This window comes from Abramis brama, assembly GCF_963993115.1.
Source record: "Abramis brama genome assembly, chromosome: 2".
Lineage (NCBI taxonomy): Eukaryota > Metazoa > Chordata > Actinopteri > Cypriniformes > Leuciscidae > Abramis > Abramis brama.
The window spans coordinates 29096368-29116861 of NC_139964.1; the positions used below are offsets into that span (position 1 = coordinate 29096368).

At 36.8% G+C, this 20494-nt stretch overlaps 1 protein-coding gene across 5 annotated transcripts in view; it reads left to right on the forward strand.

Annotated features, from left to right (window-relative positions):
* Nucleotides 1-20494, forward strand: part of kif16ba (kinesin family member 16Ba) — a 38787-nt gene that overhangs the window by 16601 nt on the left and 1692 nt on the right. Inside the window, exons 17-31 of one of the 5 annotated variants that reach the window (XM_084098179.1) lie at nt 362-450; nt 1854-1886; nt 2250-2303; nt 3979-4180; nt 4464-4687; nt 10462-10846; nt 12027-12287; nt 13875-14212; nt 15109-15267; nt 15370-15475; nt 16715-16762; nt 17632-17676; nt 17756-17878; nt 18020-18109; nt 20390-20473. In XM_084098179.1, the coding sequence (XP_083954305.1) occupies nt 362-450; nt 1854-1886; nt 2250-2303; nt 3979-4180; nt 4464-4687; nt 10462-10846; nt 12027-12287; nt 13875-14212; nt 15109-15267; nt 15370-15475; nt 16715-16762; nt 17632-17676; nt 17756-17878; nt 18020-18109; nt 20390-20473 (2241 nt within the window). The remainder of the gene's footprint in view (nt 1-361; nt 451-1853; nt 1887-2249; nt 2304-3978; nt 4181-4463; nt 4688-10461; nt 10847-12026; nt 12288-13874; nt 14213-15108; nt 15268-15369; nt 15476-16714; nt 16763-17631; nt 17677-17755; nt 17879-18019; nt 18110-20389; nt 20474-20494) is intronic. The other 4 variants (XM_084098181.1, XM_084098180.1, XM_084098182.1 and 1 more) reach the window with 4 other exon arrangements.

Below are 20494 nucleotides of genomic sequence, written 5' to 3' on the forward strand. Positions count from 1 at the left end.
TTTTTTTCCCCCTATTGTGACGTATGTCTAAGTGAAACGGCAGCTTGAACAAGAACAGATGTAGGGCGGGACTTGATTTAGTCCATGGGGAATTGATTGGGTGGTTGTGGTTTGCTATTGGTGGATCTCATGTGAGTGACAGGTGGCCCCGCCCTCACGCCAGTAAACGCATCATCAGAGAAGAAAAGAGATGAGCTGCAAGAGGGAGGGGAAGTTGTTTTGATTAAAGATTACGAGGCACATGAATTAAAAAATAATAATGATATGCACAGAATTATAATAAATTGCAATATTCCATAAAATAAGTAAGAATTGTCAATTTTGATTACATGGTGACTTTAATGCTCTTCCTGTTCTCCAGAGCGGCCTCCTAACCAGTCTGAGCTTATCCATGTCTGATCTGTCCAAATCCTGTGAAAACCTCTCCACAGTCATGCTGTATAACCCCGGGTAAGCCATCACCTGTGTGTGTGCACCTGTGCGTTAGAGCGAGTGGTAGCTTCCTCTTCCTCAGCCCTCCTCCCTCTCTTCCTTCCCAGGAGCCTCCTCTTCCCTCCTCTCTCCATCCTCCACTCTCTTCATGCCCTCCGGCGCCATTGCTGGTACCGCTGATGCCCAGTGCATTAAAACAGCAGACAAAAACACTAATTCAAACCCCGCTTGCCAGATCACCAGAGACCCTTCCCCAAAAACAGACACTAGGGATGCATGAGATATCAGTGACCATATTGGTATTTAACAATGGAGGATAATGCGCATATTTAGAAGTCTTCTTAAATTATGAATTGGACAAGTACACAATAAAGACCACCAACAGCCAATAAAATGTTGGTATATCCACTAGTGTTCAAGAGTAAGATTTTTTTTTTTTTATTATTAATAATATTATTCAGCAAGGATGCATTATATTGCTCAAAAGTGACAGTAAAAACAAAAAATATATATTTCAAATAAATTCTGTTCTTTTAACCTTTCTGTTCATCAAAGAATCCTGGAAAAATGTATCACGGTTTCCGCAAAAATATGAAGCAGCACATTTGTTTTCAACATGATAATAATAATAAATTTTTCTTGAGCAGCAAATCAGCATATTAGAAGGATTATGTTTACAAGAGCCTGTATACCAATTTTTTGAGAATCGTTCCAGATGTTGCACCATAATGATTGATTTTAATCTAAACTATTGCCAGTGGTTTGATTTGGTTAGTAATGGATGAAAATAATTAATTTTTTTACAATTAAAACAATGTTTTTTTTCTTTCTAGTGTGCCAGGTTTCAACAGTACTAAATGCATATGCATCAATTTTGCTGTACATATTTTAATATTTTAATGCCCGATTTCAAGCATGTATAAGTTTAGGTTGGACACGGCTGCTCTAGTGAGAACACGTTTACAATAATAAAAAACACCATAGATTTATCGACTATAAACTTTTTTATATATATATATATATCGATGCATCCCTAGTAAACAACAAAACGCATGTTGTCTTTTTGCATTGTCAGATTAATAGAAGGATGCACAGTAGAAATGAGTTTTATGATGGTTTTGTTGGTGAGGTCCTGATCTGCGATCACGCATGATGATTGGCCTGTAAAACCCTTAACAGTTGTGATGTCATGACGGATCATGAATCTGGGTGATGACCTGCTACTACACCAACTTCATGTCATGAATGAACGCCAACCACTCCATTTTTACACAACTAAGTGTTTATTTTATTTTAATATTTCGAGTTGTTCATCATTTACTCTTTTGAATTGTCTTTAATTAAATGAACTCAGACTAATAGCTAGGATTTGTGCAGCGGTATTTGGTAACATTTCCTCTTTCTGAACTTCTTCATGGCAGTCTCTTCACTGAAAAGGGTCCCATCTTTCTCAGGTAGAACCAAAGCACAACTAGTGTTCTCATGTTAACTGACGTGTTATTTATATATATATATATATATATATTAATCATCAGTATGTGTGGGTTCAGTCTCTGCATTTCTCGTTCATCATGCTTGTGAGGAGCACATCATCATCTTCATAATACTTTAGTTGAGCGTGTGTCTTCATCTCTTTTTGTTGTTGTTGTGTATTCTGCAGCATGTGCTTATAGTTGCAGCGCATGCATTGTGACTGATGGATGCTCATAATAATGCAGACCCTCATCCCATGCGCTTGTGTGTGTGTGTGTGTGTGTGTGTGTGTGTGTGTGTGTGTGTTCTAAAGGTGGAAACTAATTATGTCTTAAATGTTCCAGACTGGAGTTTGAGAGGCAGCAAAGAGAAGAACTGGAAAAACTGGAAACTAAAAGGTGTGTCTTGTGACTTATCAAATATTTATATATGCCAAACACTTCAGTGAAACGTAATTGACATAAAGCAGTCCTGCCCGCTAATTTACAGTTAATTTAGCATTTTATCCAAATTAACTTGTGCAAATACACAATTATCGGTAACACTTTACAATAATGTTTTTGTTATCATTAGTTAACTACTTTAGTTAACATGAACTAACAATAAGCGATACTTCTACGGCATTTATTAATCTTAATGTTAATTTCTACATTTACTAATATATATTTAAAATCAAACGTTTTACCTGATAACATTAGTTTACTGTACTGTGAACTAACATGAACAAATTGTATTTTTATAAAATTCCCCGTTTTGAAAATCCAGCTTTTAATGTTGTTTGTCTATGTGGTGTTTTTAATATGCTTTAAGACAAACCATGTGCAAATTCATAAGTCGACACCATTGCTGAGTATTTTCTCCTTAAAACTGCAGTGAACCAAAGACAGTCTCAAAAACACGGTTTGAAATCGCTGATGTTTCTGACGTCACAAACTACCTTGTAACCAATCAGATCAACGTGTGATCGTCAACCAGTGGATCTCTGAGCTGGAGTGAGTGAGTGGAGGCGGGGCTCATTTACATATTCATAGAAACGCATATCATTAGCCTCATAGCATAATTGCCTACGTCCTATGTCCGTGGACGTAGGCAATTATGCTATGAGGCTAACGATATACTAAATGAGGCAAAGGTGTAGAGTTACATTCAAGCTATTTTAAGGCATGACGAATTTTTTTTTCAAGAAACTCTTGAATATTTTGGTGATAAAAGATGATTTTTAGAGGTTAAAATTATTGACTGGAGGGGGACAGAGCTACAACATACAGCAATGTCAAATCAACCACATTTCAGAAATGTCCCCGGCTCAAAATTTTTGATTTTGTTCATATTTTTTTCTGAAGAAAGATAAACATAAATAGTGGAGAAAGCCAAAATATTAAATATCACAGTGTTTATTTACTCATTGTACAAAATGACAATTTTCAACAGAGATTTGGAGCCAAATTACACGGTGTAAAAATGACTTTAGAAAAATGGCAGCATCATTATTTTTATTTTTACACAGAAATTGGTAGGTCTATTAGTAAAATCTGTTGACTTTAGCAAATTCTGGTGTTTCTGACGTCACAAACTACCTTGTAACCAATCAGATCAACGTGTGATCGTCAACCAGTGGATCTCTGAGCTGGAGTGAGTGAGTGGAGGCGGGGCTCATTTGCATATTCATAGAACCGCATATATTAAATGAGGCAAGGGTGTAGAGTTACATTCAAACTATTTTAAGGCATGAAGACATTGTTTAAATATGCCATTTTGGTGATTTTAAGGGATAAAATTATTGACTACAGTGGGACTTTAACATTAACAAAATGCTGTAAAAATATGTTAACAAATGAGAAAGTGTTTCCAAATTATCAAAAGCGAACTGCATCATACATCTACAGTGATATATAGCAGAATCTCATGGTATATACTTTGCAAATTCTAACAAAAATCATGCAAAAATACAGTCTTATGGATATGTAATATATATTTATGACTGGTAAATTTTCAGTTTCACCCACTACTGGTTAATTTTGGGCCCTGGCCTGTCCAATCACCATCCTTCCCTTTGTGTTTTTTTTGGTCCAGGCGGCTGATAAAAGAGATGGAGGAGAAGCAGAAGTGTGAGAAGGCGGAGCTTGAGCGCATGCAGCAGGAGGTGGCGTCCCAGAGGAAGGAGTCCGAGCAGGTGCAGCTGCGCATACGCAGACAGGAGGAGAGCCTGCGCAGACGCAGTCAGGACATCGAGAGCCGCCTCAGGGACTTGATCGCTGAGAAAGAGCGATTCCAGGTCAGACTGCCGTTTGGGTTGTTAACAAGACTATAATATTTTATTGCCATAATGATGGAATTCTTCTGTTCTTCCTGCCGATAAAATCTTAACAGTTAATTCTCCTCAAGGCAACACATAAATGCATTAATTTGTACTTGGGTAAGTTTCTGCCTTGCCATTTCCACACTAAGAGCCAAAATTCACCTCAGACAAGAGTTTAAATCGAAACGATGCTTTCTTATAAACCATGTTTTGAATGTCAAGGCAGACTTCTTTATATGCTAATGTCTGTTTTGTTCAGGAGGAGAGACACAGAGAGCAGAAGGAGCAGGAACAGCAGAAGCAGAGGAGATCACAACCGAAGCAGAAGCTGGAGGAGAAGGAGGTGCAGGAGGAAGATCTGGAGGAGGAAGAAAAGACTCAGGCCCAGCGAGAGCAAGCGGAACAAACCGAGCTCTTCCGTGAGCTGGAGCGGCTCAAAAGAGAGCGGGAGGAGCAGGCCGTCAAACTCCAGCTAGAACGCAGGTGAAAAAGTCAAATACTTTTACCTGCTGTTAATGCCTGACTTGGAAAATATTTTTAATTATTCAACTAGTCTCAGTATAAGAGTGAAAGCAATCCAAACTAAATTGCAGAAAAGGTTTGTTTTTAATTATTTAAAAATGTAAATCATTTATTGTTTTTTTTTTTACTTACAAAAATACAACTAATAATAATATGAGTAGTATAAATTATTTTATTTAATTATTATAATATATTAAATAATTAAATTAAATTTAAAATTAACATTTTATTTAATGAGATGTAAACTATTTATTTTTACATAACACTACATTTAAATATATATATATGTATGTATATACAAATATTTGAAATATATATATATATATATATATATATATATATATATATATATATACATACAAATATTTGATTAATATATTTAAATGTAGTGTTATGTAAAAGTAAATTTAACTAATAAAAGTATAAGTATAATCATATTATTTTAAAATGTATATACGCAGTAATATTAGTATCACATAATATTACTAGTATAAATTGTTCAATTAACCCTTGTGTGGTGTTCAGAACCCTAAAACCCCCGGGATCTTCCCGGTCAAAAATGACCGAACTATAAAAAATAGCTTATAAATCTCTCATCAGTGTTTCCCCTACCATTATATAAGGGGGGCGCCCCGCCCTCCTAACGGCTCCCCCCGCCCCCCTTGAAGGTCAAGTAAATTTGATTTGAATTTATTTATAGTGCCAGATTACAATTTGTTATTTTATTAAAAAAACTAAATAGCCCTTAAGTAATATGTTATTTATCTTATTTCCACGATGGCATGTCTTTTCTGTCTGTGTTTGCGCGTTTACAATTAGCTATTCCAATGAGTGCGCAAGCGCGCACACTCACACACAAACAAACACTTGCGTCAAATACAGATGAGCACTAGCGGACAGAGAGCGCGCGGCGGGAAATATGTCGCTGAACTGAAGATGGCAACACTCACTCTACTGCGAGTAGCAGCCGGAGTAGCTCTCCTGCTCCGCCCGTTTCACACATATTTCGTTTGCAGTGTGTATGCGGTGAGTATTTTTTTTCCATAGCCTACCCATGTTTACAAAGCTTTTACACTGCACGCGGATGCAGTCCGTCGATGATCGATTTCTTTCAGTTGCGCTGCGTATACAGCATATCGTTTCCGCACCGAGTCTATTTTTGCCGTTTATATACTGTCTATGATTTTTTCCTGTGCTGCAAACGCTGAATTAAAGTGACAGCGCATGTTTCGTGGGCAAAATGAACACAGATTGACCTGAAAATGTAGTCATTTCACCATAAGTGCGATTAATTAAATAAAATGTAGTAAATTTATTTAATTAAATACTACTTTTTTCACTTTAAGACCGGGGTTAAGCAAGGAAAACAATTTACCTCAACAAGGCGACATAATGACATTCGTGGAGGTGGAAAAACAAGTTCTTTGTGACATGCAAGATTTATTGTATTCAAATTTAAATGCAAAAGATGTTAATATAAGTACATGGTTACGTATTTTACCACTTGCTTGAGCAACTTAATATATAATTATATAGAAGTAATGCATTGAATAATACATTGTTTAAATTGTTTAAACGTGAATGTGCGTTCACAGCAGTGCTGCGTCTGACATGATTGTTCTCTCCAATAAATGCATCATAGAAATAAAAACTTCTCACAAAAAAGCCCATTTAAAATTAGTTTGTCATATAAATGTATTAACACATTAACGAACAATGAATGAGCAATATATTTGTTAGTATTTCTAAATCTTTTTTTAGTTGTTAGTTAAAAAAATAAAACTATTAAGCTCTGGTCCATTAATATGAACAAATACTTATATACATTTAACAAAGGTTATTTTCAAAAGTCAGTTTTAAAAAGATTAAAATATGTTTATTTTATTTTTTTAAACAGATATCTTATGTTAACATTTTTAGCGCAATTTTCCCCCGGAAATTGCGCTTATCAACTCATGATTTCTGTTCTGTGCGTCTGTGCGCACCAATCTTGCACTTCTATCTACTCCTCAATCAGACCACCTAGAGACTTCGGGTTTTCGGCATTATGTTAAGAAAGGTCTAATCTCGGGAACGCACCAAAAAAAAAAAAAAAAAAAAAAACCTGTAAACCCCCCCCCCCCCCCCCCCCAAACCTGTAAACCTAGGGGAAACACTGCTCATTATACTATATTTTAACCCAATATTGGATTCAATCTTTTTGTCAACTTGTTCTCTTTCAATTGGGACTGGTTTTATATTTCTATTTGCATCTAATTTATCGTAGGCCTCATTTATTTGACAGTAGGGATCTCATTTTTTGAGTAAAAAGAACATTATTTTTGAATAATTTTGGAAATATTAAATAAAATCTGAAGAAAATTGACACTGTTTATCACACAAGTCTACTTTAATTTTTCACCAGGAATTTTGTTTTGGAATACTTTTATTTTGTACAAAATGGCACATTGTCACACTTGTGGTCTTCCCGGTCAAAAATGACCGGCCTACAAAAAATTGCTTATAAATCACTCATTACGCAATATTATCACCCAATTTTGGATTCAATCTTTTTGTCAACTTGTTTTCTTTCAATTAGGACTGGTTTTATATTTCTATTTGCATCTGATTAATCGTAGGCCTCATTTATTTGACAGTAGGCATCTCATTTTTTGAGTTAAAAAAACATTATTTTTTAATAATTTTGGAAATATTAAATAAAATCTGAAGAAAATTGGCACTGTTTATCACACTAGTCTACTTTAATTTTTCACCAGGAAATTTGTTTTGAAAAACTTTTATTTTGTACAAAATGGCACATTGTTACACTTGTGGTCTTCCCGGTCAAAAATGACCGGCCTACAAAAAATTGCTTATAAATCACTTGTTATACAATATTATCACCCAATTTTGGATTCAATCTTTTTGTCAACTTGTTTTCTTTCAATTAGGACTGGTTTTATATTTCTATTTGCATCTGATTAATCGTAGGCCTCATTTATTTGACAGTAGGCATCTCATTTTTTGAGTTAAAAAAACATTATTTTTTAATAATTTTGGAAATATTAAATAAAATCTGAAGAAAATTGGCACTGTTTATCACACTAGTCTACTTTAATTTTTCACCAGGAAATTTGTTTTGAAAAACTTTTATTTTGTACAAAATGGCACATTGTTACACTTGTGGTCTTCCCGGTCAAAAATGACCGGCCTACAAAAAATTGCTTATAAATCACTTGTTATACAATATTATCACCCAATTTTGGATTAAATCTTTTTGTCAACTTGTTTTCTTTCAATTAGGACTGGTTTTATATTTCTATTTGCATCTGATTAATCGTAGGCCTCATTTATTTGACAGTAGGCATCTCAATTTTTGAGTAAAAAAAACATTATTTTTGAATAATTTTGGAAATATTAAATAAAATCTGAAGAAAATTGGCACTGTTGATCACACTAGTCTACTTTAATATTTCACCAGGAATTTTGTTTTGAAAAACTTTTATTTTGTACAAAATGGCACAGAGTTACACTTGTGGTGTTCCACTGGGCCATTGAGGGCCATTGTTTCAATGGGCCATTGAAAGTGAATGGGAGAGACTGAAAAGTTTTCAGGGGCATGTTCATTGTTTATGTACACATATGTGCATGTGATGGATTATGGTGAGTTTGGGCTCTTTTTAATCTTAACAATCTCATGTAAATAATGATGTGCCATTTACCACAATTTATGCATGCTTCATTGAGTTATGAGTTAAAACGCGACATAAGTGCTAGGCTACATCTATAGTCAAGGCTCTGTGAGCGCATGTAGGGGTTCGTGTGTTACAACTCCATTAGGAATATCTTTAGATCTGAGTGATGGATTATGATGAGTTTGGGCTCTTTTTAATTGTGATAGTCTACTGAAAATAATGATGTACATTTTTCTACGATCTGTGCATGCTTCGTGAAGTTATGAGCGAAAACCAAACATGAGAGCTTCATGAGATATACTTGGCTAGGTGTGTCTGTGGTATTTTTTGTGTTAGAACGCCATGAGGAATATCTTTAGATCTTATTGATGGAATATATTGAGTTTGGGCTCTTTTTAATCGTGAGCTCCTGCTGTAAATAACGATGTGTCATTTTTCATGATCGATGAAGGTTTCATGAAGATACAAGTAAAAAGGCCAAGTCTAAGCTACCTTGCTTGACTATGTGAGTCTGTGTGTCTGTGGTATTTTTTGTGTTCAAACTCCATGAGGAATATCTTTAGTTCTGAGTGATGGATTATGTTGAGTTTGGACTCATTTTAATTGTAAGCATCTGCTGTAAATAATGACGTGTTATTTTCCACAATCGGAGCATGTTTCATGACGTTACGAGCAGAAATGTGTCTAAAATTCCATCATCCATATCTGGTTTAAAAATGGGTCTCTTGAAGGGCTTCTTTTATAAAAACCTCACTCAAGTTTAGTAAAAAGCCTGAAACAATTATGCTTGCTGTATTCTACTCTTTGAGACCTTTCAAATGACATATGACACAGGACTATCTGAGCTATATGATGTATTTGACATATTGCTGAATGTAGTACAAAAAAGTAGTTTATAAATTATGAATTTGTTTTTTTTCTATTTATCAGCAAATAACTCAGCACTACTTAGGAGTTTATCAAATTGGCTACATTCATTGTAAATTTCAGACTCTAAGATTTCAAATGACACCTATTTTAAGTTGATCAAGGTAATAGTTTTGAAAAAAAATTATGATTATTTATTTCGCAGCTAGGTGGCGCCTGCGGGGGGCACAGGCTGTTAACACTGTTTTAGAGTAATAACTCAGCTCTCGTTAGGAGTTGATCAAAGTGATTAGATGCATTAAAAAGCTGAGATTCTAAGCTTTAAAATGATACATATTTTGTGTTGTTCCATTCATTGTTTGCATTGGTCTCTCCCATTCACTTTCAGTGGCCCATTGAAACAATGGCCCACAATGGCCCTTAATGGCCCAGTGGAACACCACAAGTGTAACTCTGTGCCATATTGTACAAAATAAAAGTTTTTCAAAACAAAATTCCTGGTGAAATATTAAAGTAGACTAGTGTGATCAACAGTACCAATTTTCTTCAGATTTGATTTGATTTTTCCAAAATTATTCAAAAATAATGTTTTTTTTACTCAAAAATTGAGATGCCTACTGTCAAATAAATGAGGCCTACAATTAATCAAATGCAAATAGAAATATAAAACCAGTCCTAATTGAAAGAGAACAAGTGGACAAAAAGATTGAATCCAATATTGGGTGATAATATTGCATAAAGAGTGATTTATAAGCAATTTTTTGTAGGCCGGTCATTTTTGACCGGGAAGACCACAAGTGTAACAAGGTGACAAAATCCCCCCTAAAAAAGTAAGAAAATTGTTAAAAAACATTTGAGAAGTAGTTATACCATCTGTGAATAAAGTCACTAAGTTTCAGTCCAAAGCGATAACATTAACTAGTATTTTTGGGTAAAATAAAATTCTCTCCGGGTCAAAATGACCCGAACACCACACAAGGGTTAAATTAAGTTATTTATAAAAATAATTATGTGTGTGTGTGTTATTTAATTACAAGTCGTTACTTTTATTTGTTAAAGTTATAGTCATTATAAAGTTATATTGGAAATGTTATATTATAAAGATATCATACATTTAAAAATGTATTTAAATTTGGATTTTTTAATATATGGAGTGCCTACTTTTGCAAGCGTGTCGGACTGAATGTCTTCCAGGCGTCTAGAGGAGCGTGAGAAGGAGCAGCTGAGTCTGGTGGGGCGTCTGGAGGAGCAGCTGAGGGAGCGCAGCGAGGAGGCGTCTGTCCTGCTCACTCCTGACGAAGCTCGACGACTGGAGGAGGAGAGGCGGGCGCTCACCGAGCTCAGGGAGGAGCTGCTCAGAGCCAAGGAGGCGCGCATCGATGGAGAGGAGGAGAGCGGGGAGGAGGCCCGCAGGAGCGCGCAGGCAGGCTATGAACATTTCAAGCAGACGCAGGTGGAGGAGCTGGGTTTGCTGGAGGAGTCGCTGATCCAGCAGGCGGAGCGACTGGAACGGGAGGTGGCCAATGAGCGCACGTCTCTCGGCCTGTTGCTGCACGCGCACAAGGACAAACAGAGACAGGTAGAGCTGTCCGTATTTCAAAAGCTCACTGAAACCAGAGGGAAACGGATTCGAACAGGCCTGTCGTTTTTAATTGTTTATTATCTAGAGTGTTGTCTTTAAAGGGTTAGTTCACCCAAAATTATAATTCTGTCATCATTTACTCACCCTCATGTCGTTCCAAACCCGTAAGACTTTTGTTCATATTTGGAACACAAATTAAGATATTTTTGATGAAAAACCCGAGAGGTTTCTGAACCACCCATAAGCAGCAACGTCATTGCAACTTTCAAGGCCCAGAAAGTTATTAATGATATTGTTAAAATAGGTCATGTGACTACAGAGGTTTAACCTTAATGTTATGAAGCTTTTTGTGCGCAAAACCCCCTAAAATAACAACTTTATTCAACAATCTCTTCTCTTCCATGTCATTCTCCTACACTGTTGGCGTAGTGTTAACTGCAGCGCTTCCTGGTTCTATGTCAGAACGTAGGCTTATTATTGGAGACAGAATTTTCACTGAACTACTGTAGTCACATGGACTATTTTAATGATGTCTTTACTACCTTTCTGGGCCTTGAAAGTGTAAATGACATGGCTGCCTATGAGAGGGACAGAAACTTCTCGGATTTCATCAAAAATATCTTAATTTGTGTTCCAAAGATAAACGAAGGTCTTACGGGGTTGGAACGACATGAGGGTGAGTAATTAATGACCGAATTTTAATTTTTGGGTGAACTAACCCTTTAACTATTGGGATAATAGTGTGGGACTTAAATACTGTTTAATATGGTAACATTGATATGGTAATGTTGGTGATTTTATTTTTCTTAATTTTTCTTTCTTTCTTGTTTTTCTTTTAATCTCATGGAATAGTGTGACCTGTGAAGGCCAGTTCTCGAACAAATGACTCTTTTACTGTCTTGTAGCCCTATTCCTGAAACAAATTACTAATATGTGTGAGTCATAATAATGAGTCATAATAAATAGTTCACTAAGACGAGTTACCGGTTTGAATCAGTCTGAAAAAGTGAATCATCTAAAGCATTAGCAGAAAGACATTTCTTTCAAATGTGAGTAAATAGAACTTTATAACCAAAAAAAAAAAAAACCAAAATAATTAAATCAAATCAATATTAGATTTAAAATGGAATGGAATCTGGCGATTCGCTGCGTCTCATCCAGTTCTCCTCTTTTTTAGGTCCGTGACGTGATGGACCGTGGCGTTCAGGACGTGTCCTCTCTGGGTCAGGAGGAGGCTCTGATCCAGCAGGCCGAACACAGGCTGCAGTTTAAAGAGAGACAGCTCCTATCTCTCCGTGAGAAACAGCTCCCCGCTGTCTCCGAGGAGCGCCAGAGAGCCAGCGAGCTCCTGGAGAGAGCGAGAGGGGGAACAGGCGCTCCTGGGTTGGACAGAAGTTCAGAAGAAATGGACAAAGAACTGGACGAGACTCTGTATCAGGTAACACTCTCAAAACTCTGGTCCGTCAGATGGTCTCATCCTGACGTTACTCGGTCAGAATAAGCTGCAGTGTTTTCGTTATTTGAAATAACTTAAACTTAAGAAAAAAAAACTTAAAGGCAGGGTATTGGTGATTTGTTCCAGAATTTATTTTTGTTATGCTGGTTGAAAGTCAACATCCTGATAGCAATCACTACGTTAAGTGGTCTAAATGTATTTATATGTATATATATCATCTGTGGAAGCGTAGGACCATAAAATGTTCGTTCAATCATTGAATTTGGTCCGAATGTAATGATACGATGTCCTACCTGCCTATCAGCGAATGTATTTCCACACCTCTTCATATCACACGTCATCAGTGCGTTTCATGCTATGTAGAATTAGACAGACGTCAGTCACTGAGCAGCGCAAACAAAACACCAGCCGCCTTTTACAGTTCCTCATGAACCAAAACAACCACCTCACACCATAACTGCTGTAATTTGGAAGAGACGGAAACCCGTGACGTTATACTCAGATCAGTTCATGTCTTGAATTTATGCGTTTCTATGTCAACTATCAACGCTGAAATGAATCTGCAGCAGTCAGGTGGTACAGGTCAGCGCTCTTTAAGTGTTTATGTTCATTATTATTGTAATGTTATTTGCTTTGAAACTTGAGGTAGTTTAACGCGTCTCTTGTGACGCTTTTGCTCTTGCTGTGTGTGTTCAAGTTCATGTGTTTTGAAGGAGGCGTGGCTTTTGGAGGCGCTCTGAAGGGAGGGTGGGATCTCATGCTTTCAAAGCTAACTCGTTAATTGCTAGCCTTCTCCGAAAGTTGCCTACCCTACCTTTAAACATTTCCGAAATTTTGAAATGTTGTCTTGGTTGAAGTTGAAGTACTAAAATGATTAAAACTAAAACTGAAATAAAAATAAAGCTAAATAGAAATATTAAAAACTAATAAAAGTAACAAAAGCACAAAAAAACATTTTTTTTATGAAAACTGAAAAAAGTAAAAAATGAAAGCTAATTCAAAATATTAAATACTATAATAGTATATAAATGATACAAAAATAACACTAATATTGCTGAAATATTTTTGTGAATTTAGAAACATGACAGAAGTTCAGCTGTTTTCAAAACTGTCTATTTTTGTCCTGTTTTTCCAACAAGTAGTGGTTTAGTCAGTGTGGCAAAACACAACTTCATTGAAATGAATCAGTTCCAAAAAACTGAAATCATTAGAGTCATCATTCTAGTTTTCCTACAAATCCCAGCATGGCATTTGAGCAAACTCCTCCAGTACATACATGAATGATAATACCTCAAATCATGCTGGTGGTTTAGAAGGTTTTATTCGTTTGTTTGTTTTTTACAGTGACCAGACATATAATTTTCATCTGGCTATAGATAAAATGAGAGTAACAATTCCTGTAGACTTACATTGAAGGAGGAAGTTGAGCAATATCTGGATACCAGAATATCAGAGACTTGTTTAACTTATTTAAACCCAAGATTTGTTTTCACCCTAAGCACTTGTTTCAGTAGCAGCATCTCACAACCTGTCCTTTATCTTTCTCTGCTGTGTGTTTCTTCTCTGCAGGTTGAGAAGGAGCTGGAGGAGAAAGAGGAGCGCCTGTCTCAGTACAGCGCGAGCGCAGAGCAGTTGCAGCAGCTGCAGCAGTCGTACGAGTTCACTGCAAACGTGGCCCGACAGGAGGAGAAGGTTCGCAGGAAGGAGAAGGAGATCCTGGAGTGGAGGGAGAAACAGCAGCGGGAGGCTCTGGAGCAGGCGGTCGCGCGTCTGGAGCGGAAACACTCGGCCTATCGCAGGAGCCTCAGCCTGGAGCCGGACCCTGAAGGGCCCCGCAAGAGGTCACAGTCCGCACTGGGACAGAGCACTTCCAGGTTTACAGGAACACAAGACCCGGACCAGGACAGGTGAGGGCTTGTTTTTTAGGAGCACACTAGCACTGGGGTTTTCCTTTTCAAACTTTGTGATGCGCAGGACCCTCAAATACGATGATCCTCTTGTGGGAACCTGTTCATAAATATAAAGGTAGCTGAGCTGTATGTATAAAATTCATTTATAGAAGAAGGAGTTTAGAAAGAAAAAGAATATTAAATTATACTGTGTAAGAACATGATTAAGGTAATGGTAAAAACTTTATTAATCCCATTTAGAACATTTTCATGCCAGACCACTCACATAAAACATAAAATCCTCCAAAAAAAAAAACATAAATGCATAATAATTCCAATAAATTCACATAAATATAAACCTCCCATAAGCATCAAGGCAATATATGTTTATATTTTTTCATGCTATATATATATCATATAAACATGGCATTTGCCAAAAAATGTAATAATTAGCTTTTACATAATCAGTATACTAAAATAAATTATTAAAATATTATCTGGAAAATATTTACTTTTTATTAAATTGACAGGTGTATCTGAAATTGGCACTTAAATTTTTTCCCAAAAAGAAAATATTTATAATACAAAAAAAAAAAAAGTAAAATAATTATAATTAATGTCTTAATAATTATAATAAATTATAATGAATTTCCGACCAGTCTTTAGAAAGCAGTATGAAATACTATTCAATTTAGTTAACGTGAATGTGAAAAATAATCACGCTAAGCATATAATATTTAATTAAGATTTTAAGTGCAGACATGAACTATAACAGCCTCAAAAAATGTACTTTAAAAATAAATAAAAACAAACTCGAACCCTAGGACCCCCTTGCGGCCCCCAGGGGTCTCTAGAAATGAATGTGATAAATCCAGAGCTCTTATCCTTCTGATTTTATTGTGGATGTTTCTCAGGATGGAGCGAGAGATTGCCCAGCTGAAGCAGAGGATCAGTGAGAGTGAAGGAAGTGTGCGGAGTCTGAGCGTGAGCGGAGAGGAAAAGAACAATGTGAACCAGTCGCCCGTCAGCCCCATGCAGACCCTCCCCAGCGTACTGTCTGTGGGAGACGAGAGGTGCGCGCGCTGCTTAGTGCTCTCGAACACAGTTTTACTGCTCGCTTGTGATTTGGCCAAGCAATGCTGGACTGTTCCTTTAATGACTCGTTTCTCCTTCAGGATAAACATGTATATTGAAGAAGAGGTGCAGCGGAGGCTGCAGAAACTGAACCTGCTGAACAGAGAGAACAACAACACACTCTCGCTGTCCTCAGACTCACTGCAGGTATATGACTACAGCTCGCACACTCACTCACTTTAAACTGCAACAGCTATAGTCCAGAGACTAGGAATTAAGTGTGAAACCACCAGAAAGTCTTTTGCAGTCAATATTCATCTTGTCTTCTTTTGTTTTGTGTGACCCTGTTACCCCAATGAGCATTTCTTGTCCTATGGTCACACTTTAATTTTTCAATTTCTATTAGTATTGCATCCCTCTCATGGGCATTTAATAATTTTGGACTTTTCAGTGTGTAAAATATCTTTTTTTTAGCCCATTTTTTTTTCTTGAAAAAATAGTTTTTTTTTCCGCTTCCAGTCCTTGTTAACAATTATATATATATCAACATTAACAATGATTATATACAAAATTAATAGTAGTTATTAAGTTTGATGTGGTTTGAAATTTGGTAAACTGTGCTGGAAAAAAAGATCGGTATATCGAATTGCCTAATAATTATGCCAGCACTATTATATATATATATGTGACCCTGGACCACAAAACCAGTCACATGGGTACATTTTTTGAAATTGAGATTTATGCATCATCTGAAAGCTGAATACATGAGCTTTCCATTAATGTATGGTTTGTTAGGATAGGACAATATTTGGCCGAGATACAACTATTTGAAAATCTGAAATCTGAGGGTGCAAAAAAATCGGAACATTGAGAAAATCGCCTTTAAAGTTGTGCATTTATGTTCGCGATTGTGCTGCATTCACTCACAAAAATAAATGTTTCATATATTTACAGTAGGAAATGTACTAAATATCTTCATGGAACATGATCTTTACTTAATATCCTAATGATTTTTGGCATAAAAGAAAAATCGATCATTTTGACCCATACAATGTATTGTTGGCTATTGCCACAAATATACCCGTGCGACTTGTGACTGGTTTTGTGATCCAGGTCATATGTATACAGTGCTTTGCGAAAGTATTCATACACCATTTTTTCACATTTTGTTATGTTGCTGCCTTATGTTAAACTACTTTAATAACTTTCTTTTTTTTCACATCAGTCTACACTCCATAAACCATAATGACAATGCAAAAAACAGATTTGTGACAACTTTGCAAACTTATCAAAAGGGAAAGACAATCAAATTAGCCAAAGCTTTTAACATTTATCCACAGAGATTTCTGTGCTGGCACACATTGTGGGAAAATAGTTTAATGTCTCCCTAGTCATGCACAAGAGACACATTGTTTTTGGCACCAACACAGTTGTTTAACTCTACAGGAGGAGGAGCAGGATAGTGACGGTAGCTCTGTTAGATTGACGGATGAGGTAAGCACGGGTCTCAGCCAATCAGCACCAGCTGAGTGGACTGTGATTTGCATGATCCAGCCTTAATGATTTGCATATTGCTCACAATCTCTGATGTCAGTAGATTGGGTCTTTCCTCTGCGGTTTTCCACTTTGGGAGCATGCAGCCTGCCCACCGATTTCTTGTATAGATGCATTTGCTGTTGTTGCAATTATTTTTTTTCTGTTCCTAGACATGTTCCTAGATCAACATGTTTCCTAGTCCTAACCCTACCCATAACTTATTCCTAAAATCAGAGGGAAATGATAGGTGAATAACACTGATGTAGAAGCACCTAACCCTTGTCGTAACCCTAAACTTGACATTAACTGTAGACCTATCCCTCAAATCTGATTGGTTGATTGGAATCTTTTTCCAGGATCTACAAAGATGTTGATCCAAGAACATGTTCTACTTGGTTGAATCACATTCACTGTTTCCATCCATCTACTTTTATGGAAATTTGGGGATATTGTATAAAAACACTGGATGGAAATACCAAGATGCGCATAAATTCTAAAAATGGGCATAAAAACAGTATGTGCTCAATTGAGTCGGATAAATAAATAAAAATCATCCGATAAGAAGAACTACGATGGAAACACTTTCTTTCTTTTTTTTATAATTCGATGCGCAACAAAAAACTCAAAGTCTGTCATCAAAATGATTTGGTTTAATTCCCTTCCAGAAGCGATATTCCACTTTAATTCCAAGTTAAATTTGCAACATTGGATGGAAACATAGCTATTCATACGAAATGACAAACAAGTACTCGCTTGACCCCTGAAATCAGCTCCGTTGAGTTATGTGTAATTTTGTGACCCTAATAAACTCAATTTCAATCTCTCAGGACAACGATAAAAAACGCTTGGATCCACGCAAACTGAAATACGAGGTATGATCTTACTGTACGTGTTTAGGGAATGATATTTCATTAGCATGTTTTCTGACCATCACTGGCCGTCTTTCCACAGCGACTGGTGTCCATTCCCCTGGATCCGAGTCCAGAGAATCTTAAAGATCCTGTGAAGATCAGTATTCCACGTCACGTCCTGTGCGGACAAGGCAAAGATGAACACTTCGAGTTTGAAGTCAAGGTTTGTCTGCGTTTTATACCGTCTCAGTCAGTGTATTATCTATGGGAATTGTCGAATTGACCAACCGGCGACCTCCACTGAATAAAAAAATCTCTGTACATGAAAATCTTTGATGACTTGGTGTTTTGCGTCTGTGTTCAGATCACTGTTTTGGATGAAACGTGGACGGTGTTTAGAAGATACAGTCGTTTTCGGGAGATGCACAAGTCTCTGAAGCTGAAATATCCAGAGGTATGACCTACATGTACACATGGACATATGTTATGGGTTTGATTCCCAGAGAGTGCACGTACTGATGAAATATAAACCTGGAATCTGGGCTTGACATTAACACCTGCCAAATGTGGGTGTATTTCAGCAGCGGTGTGTAACGCAGTCACTCCTATAGCCACTTTGGTGGGTTGAATTTTATATGCAATACATACATTTTTCAATTGTAGTCTTTTAAAAAAGCATCTGAAATAATAAAGTGCAATGTAGTGTTGTCAAAAAATATAGATTTTTCAATACATATCAATACTGAAATATCTGAAACGCTTTTAATAAGAATTTTCCGCAGAATAGATACACGATACCAGCTGCTCTTTCTCTTTCTCTCATCTCTCCGATAAACCCGCCTCCACTCACTCAATCCTATCATTTGCTCCAGATGAACTTTGTTGCTGTTACAGGGCTTGAATTTCGACGTGGGTTTTGCACTTATTGCGCATAACTGTACTCATTCCCACAGATTTTGTGCTCTCACCCAAAGTGCGGCACATAAAGTCACCTCTCAGGACTAAATTGAGTTATTTTTCACAGCTTATTGCGCTTAAACAGTCAAATACACTCAAAATAATGTATCTTGGCGAGTATTCATGTAAACACAGTTAGTTATGTTTTAAATGAACGTAAACAGTTGAGAAAGAAAACACATGTGTAACAGTATAATGGATGCGTGCGTCAGGTCTTAAAGTGACAGCAGCCTAATATTCCTGCTGCCAAATTATGAGATAATATTAAAAATATCTAAATGGCAGCTTTTCCCCTTGGTATCGATGTCAAAATTGTGGCCAGTGAAAATGCGGAGTGGACTTAGACACTAACCACAGCGGCTGGTGCATTAATATAAAAGATTCAATTAATTTCAGATCAAATTAATGTATGTAACTTGTACATTTTTAATGATTATTATTATTTGAACAAATGTATTTTAACCCATAATAATTAAATATTATGCTTAAAGAAAAGTTAAGCACATTTTTAGGACCATTAGGGCTGGGGCGGTTACCGCATTACCGCAATACCGCGGTCACATGATGCCTACCGCGGGTCTGAGCTCGTCACCGTCATCACCGCAAAAAAAAAAAAAAAAGCATTGGCCTGCACATGTGTGCACGTTGTGTCTAATTACATTGATTCTAATGACATGGATTGTGTCTAATGACATTGTGTCTTACATAAGTTTTGTTTAGAAAACCTTGAATCCATCAAAAGATGGAGCACATCCGACTTTTCGCGAGTTGGGGAGCGCAATGTTCCATGACACATAATAACATTCCATTCGTATTGACTATTAGGCCTATATGCGAGAGTACCTACAGACATCCCAAGTCTCCCAGAAGTTCCGGGAGTCTCCCGCATATTAATAGCGGCTCCATGATGCCCGCAAATTAGTTAAAATCTCCCGTAATCTAGAGCGAGCGAGCAAGAGTGCGCATGCGAGACAGAGACTGTGTTCCAAACGTGTAGCGGGCGCACGGCAGAGAGGGAGAGGGAGAGGGAGCGAGAGAGAGCATCCTGATTGGCCCGTTTCGGCAAGTCAACCAATCAGTTGTCAGTGTGGGTGGGCTTTTATCTCTTCTTCTCTGACTGCGCGCGCGCCTCCCCAAGTGGACGAGGCATTTTATGCTTGACGCGCTCGCCGTATACTATTCTTTGAAACGACAGCGGGCGACTCGTCCTCTAAACCATCAGGAATCAGCAGTGAGAAGAAGTAATAAGGTACACTCGTGAATGTTTATTTTAGAACAACACTTTAGTACACCAAACTACAAAAGAATTGATTTAAAGCGGTTTACCGCTATACCGCGGGAATTTCTTGCTTTTCAACCGCGGTAAGAAAAAATCCATACCGTCCCAGCCCTAAGGACCATACATTTAATTTGATTTATTTATGCATTATTTTCATGCAATAAGCTTAATGCATTACAGGTTGTTCTGGATAAATGCAAAAGATTAAACTGATTTTAGATCAAATTTATTCATGTAACCTGTCATTTTTTTTTATTATCATTATTTTAAATATTTATATGTATATATGTAATATTTATAAAATGTTATCATTCCTATAAATATATTTCACACCAAAATGATCAAATATTTTGTTCAGAGAAAATATGAGAAAATATACACTAAGGTCATCCATAATTGTTTTCCCCACTTTCCAAATATAATCTTGCCGTGTTTTTGTGAGATTCACCCAACTATGGCATATTAGACACATTTTAATTTGTGAATGTCTTGTTCTAGCTCGCGGCTTTGGCCTTCCCTCCCAAAAAGATTTTTGGAAACAGAGACGAAAGAATGATTGCGGAGCGCCGGAATCAGTTGGAGGTAATCAGATGTGTTGACTGT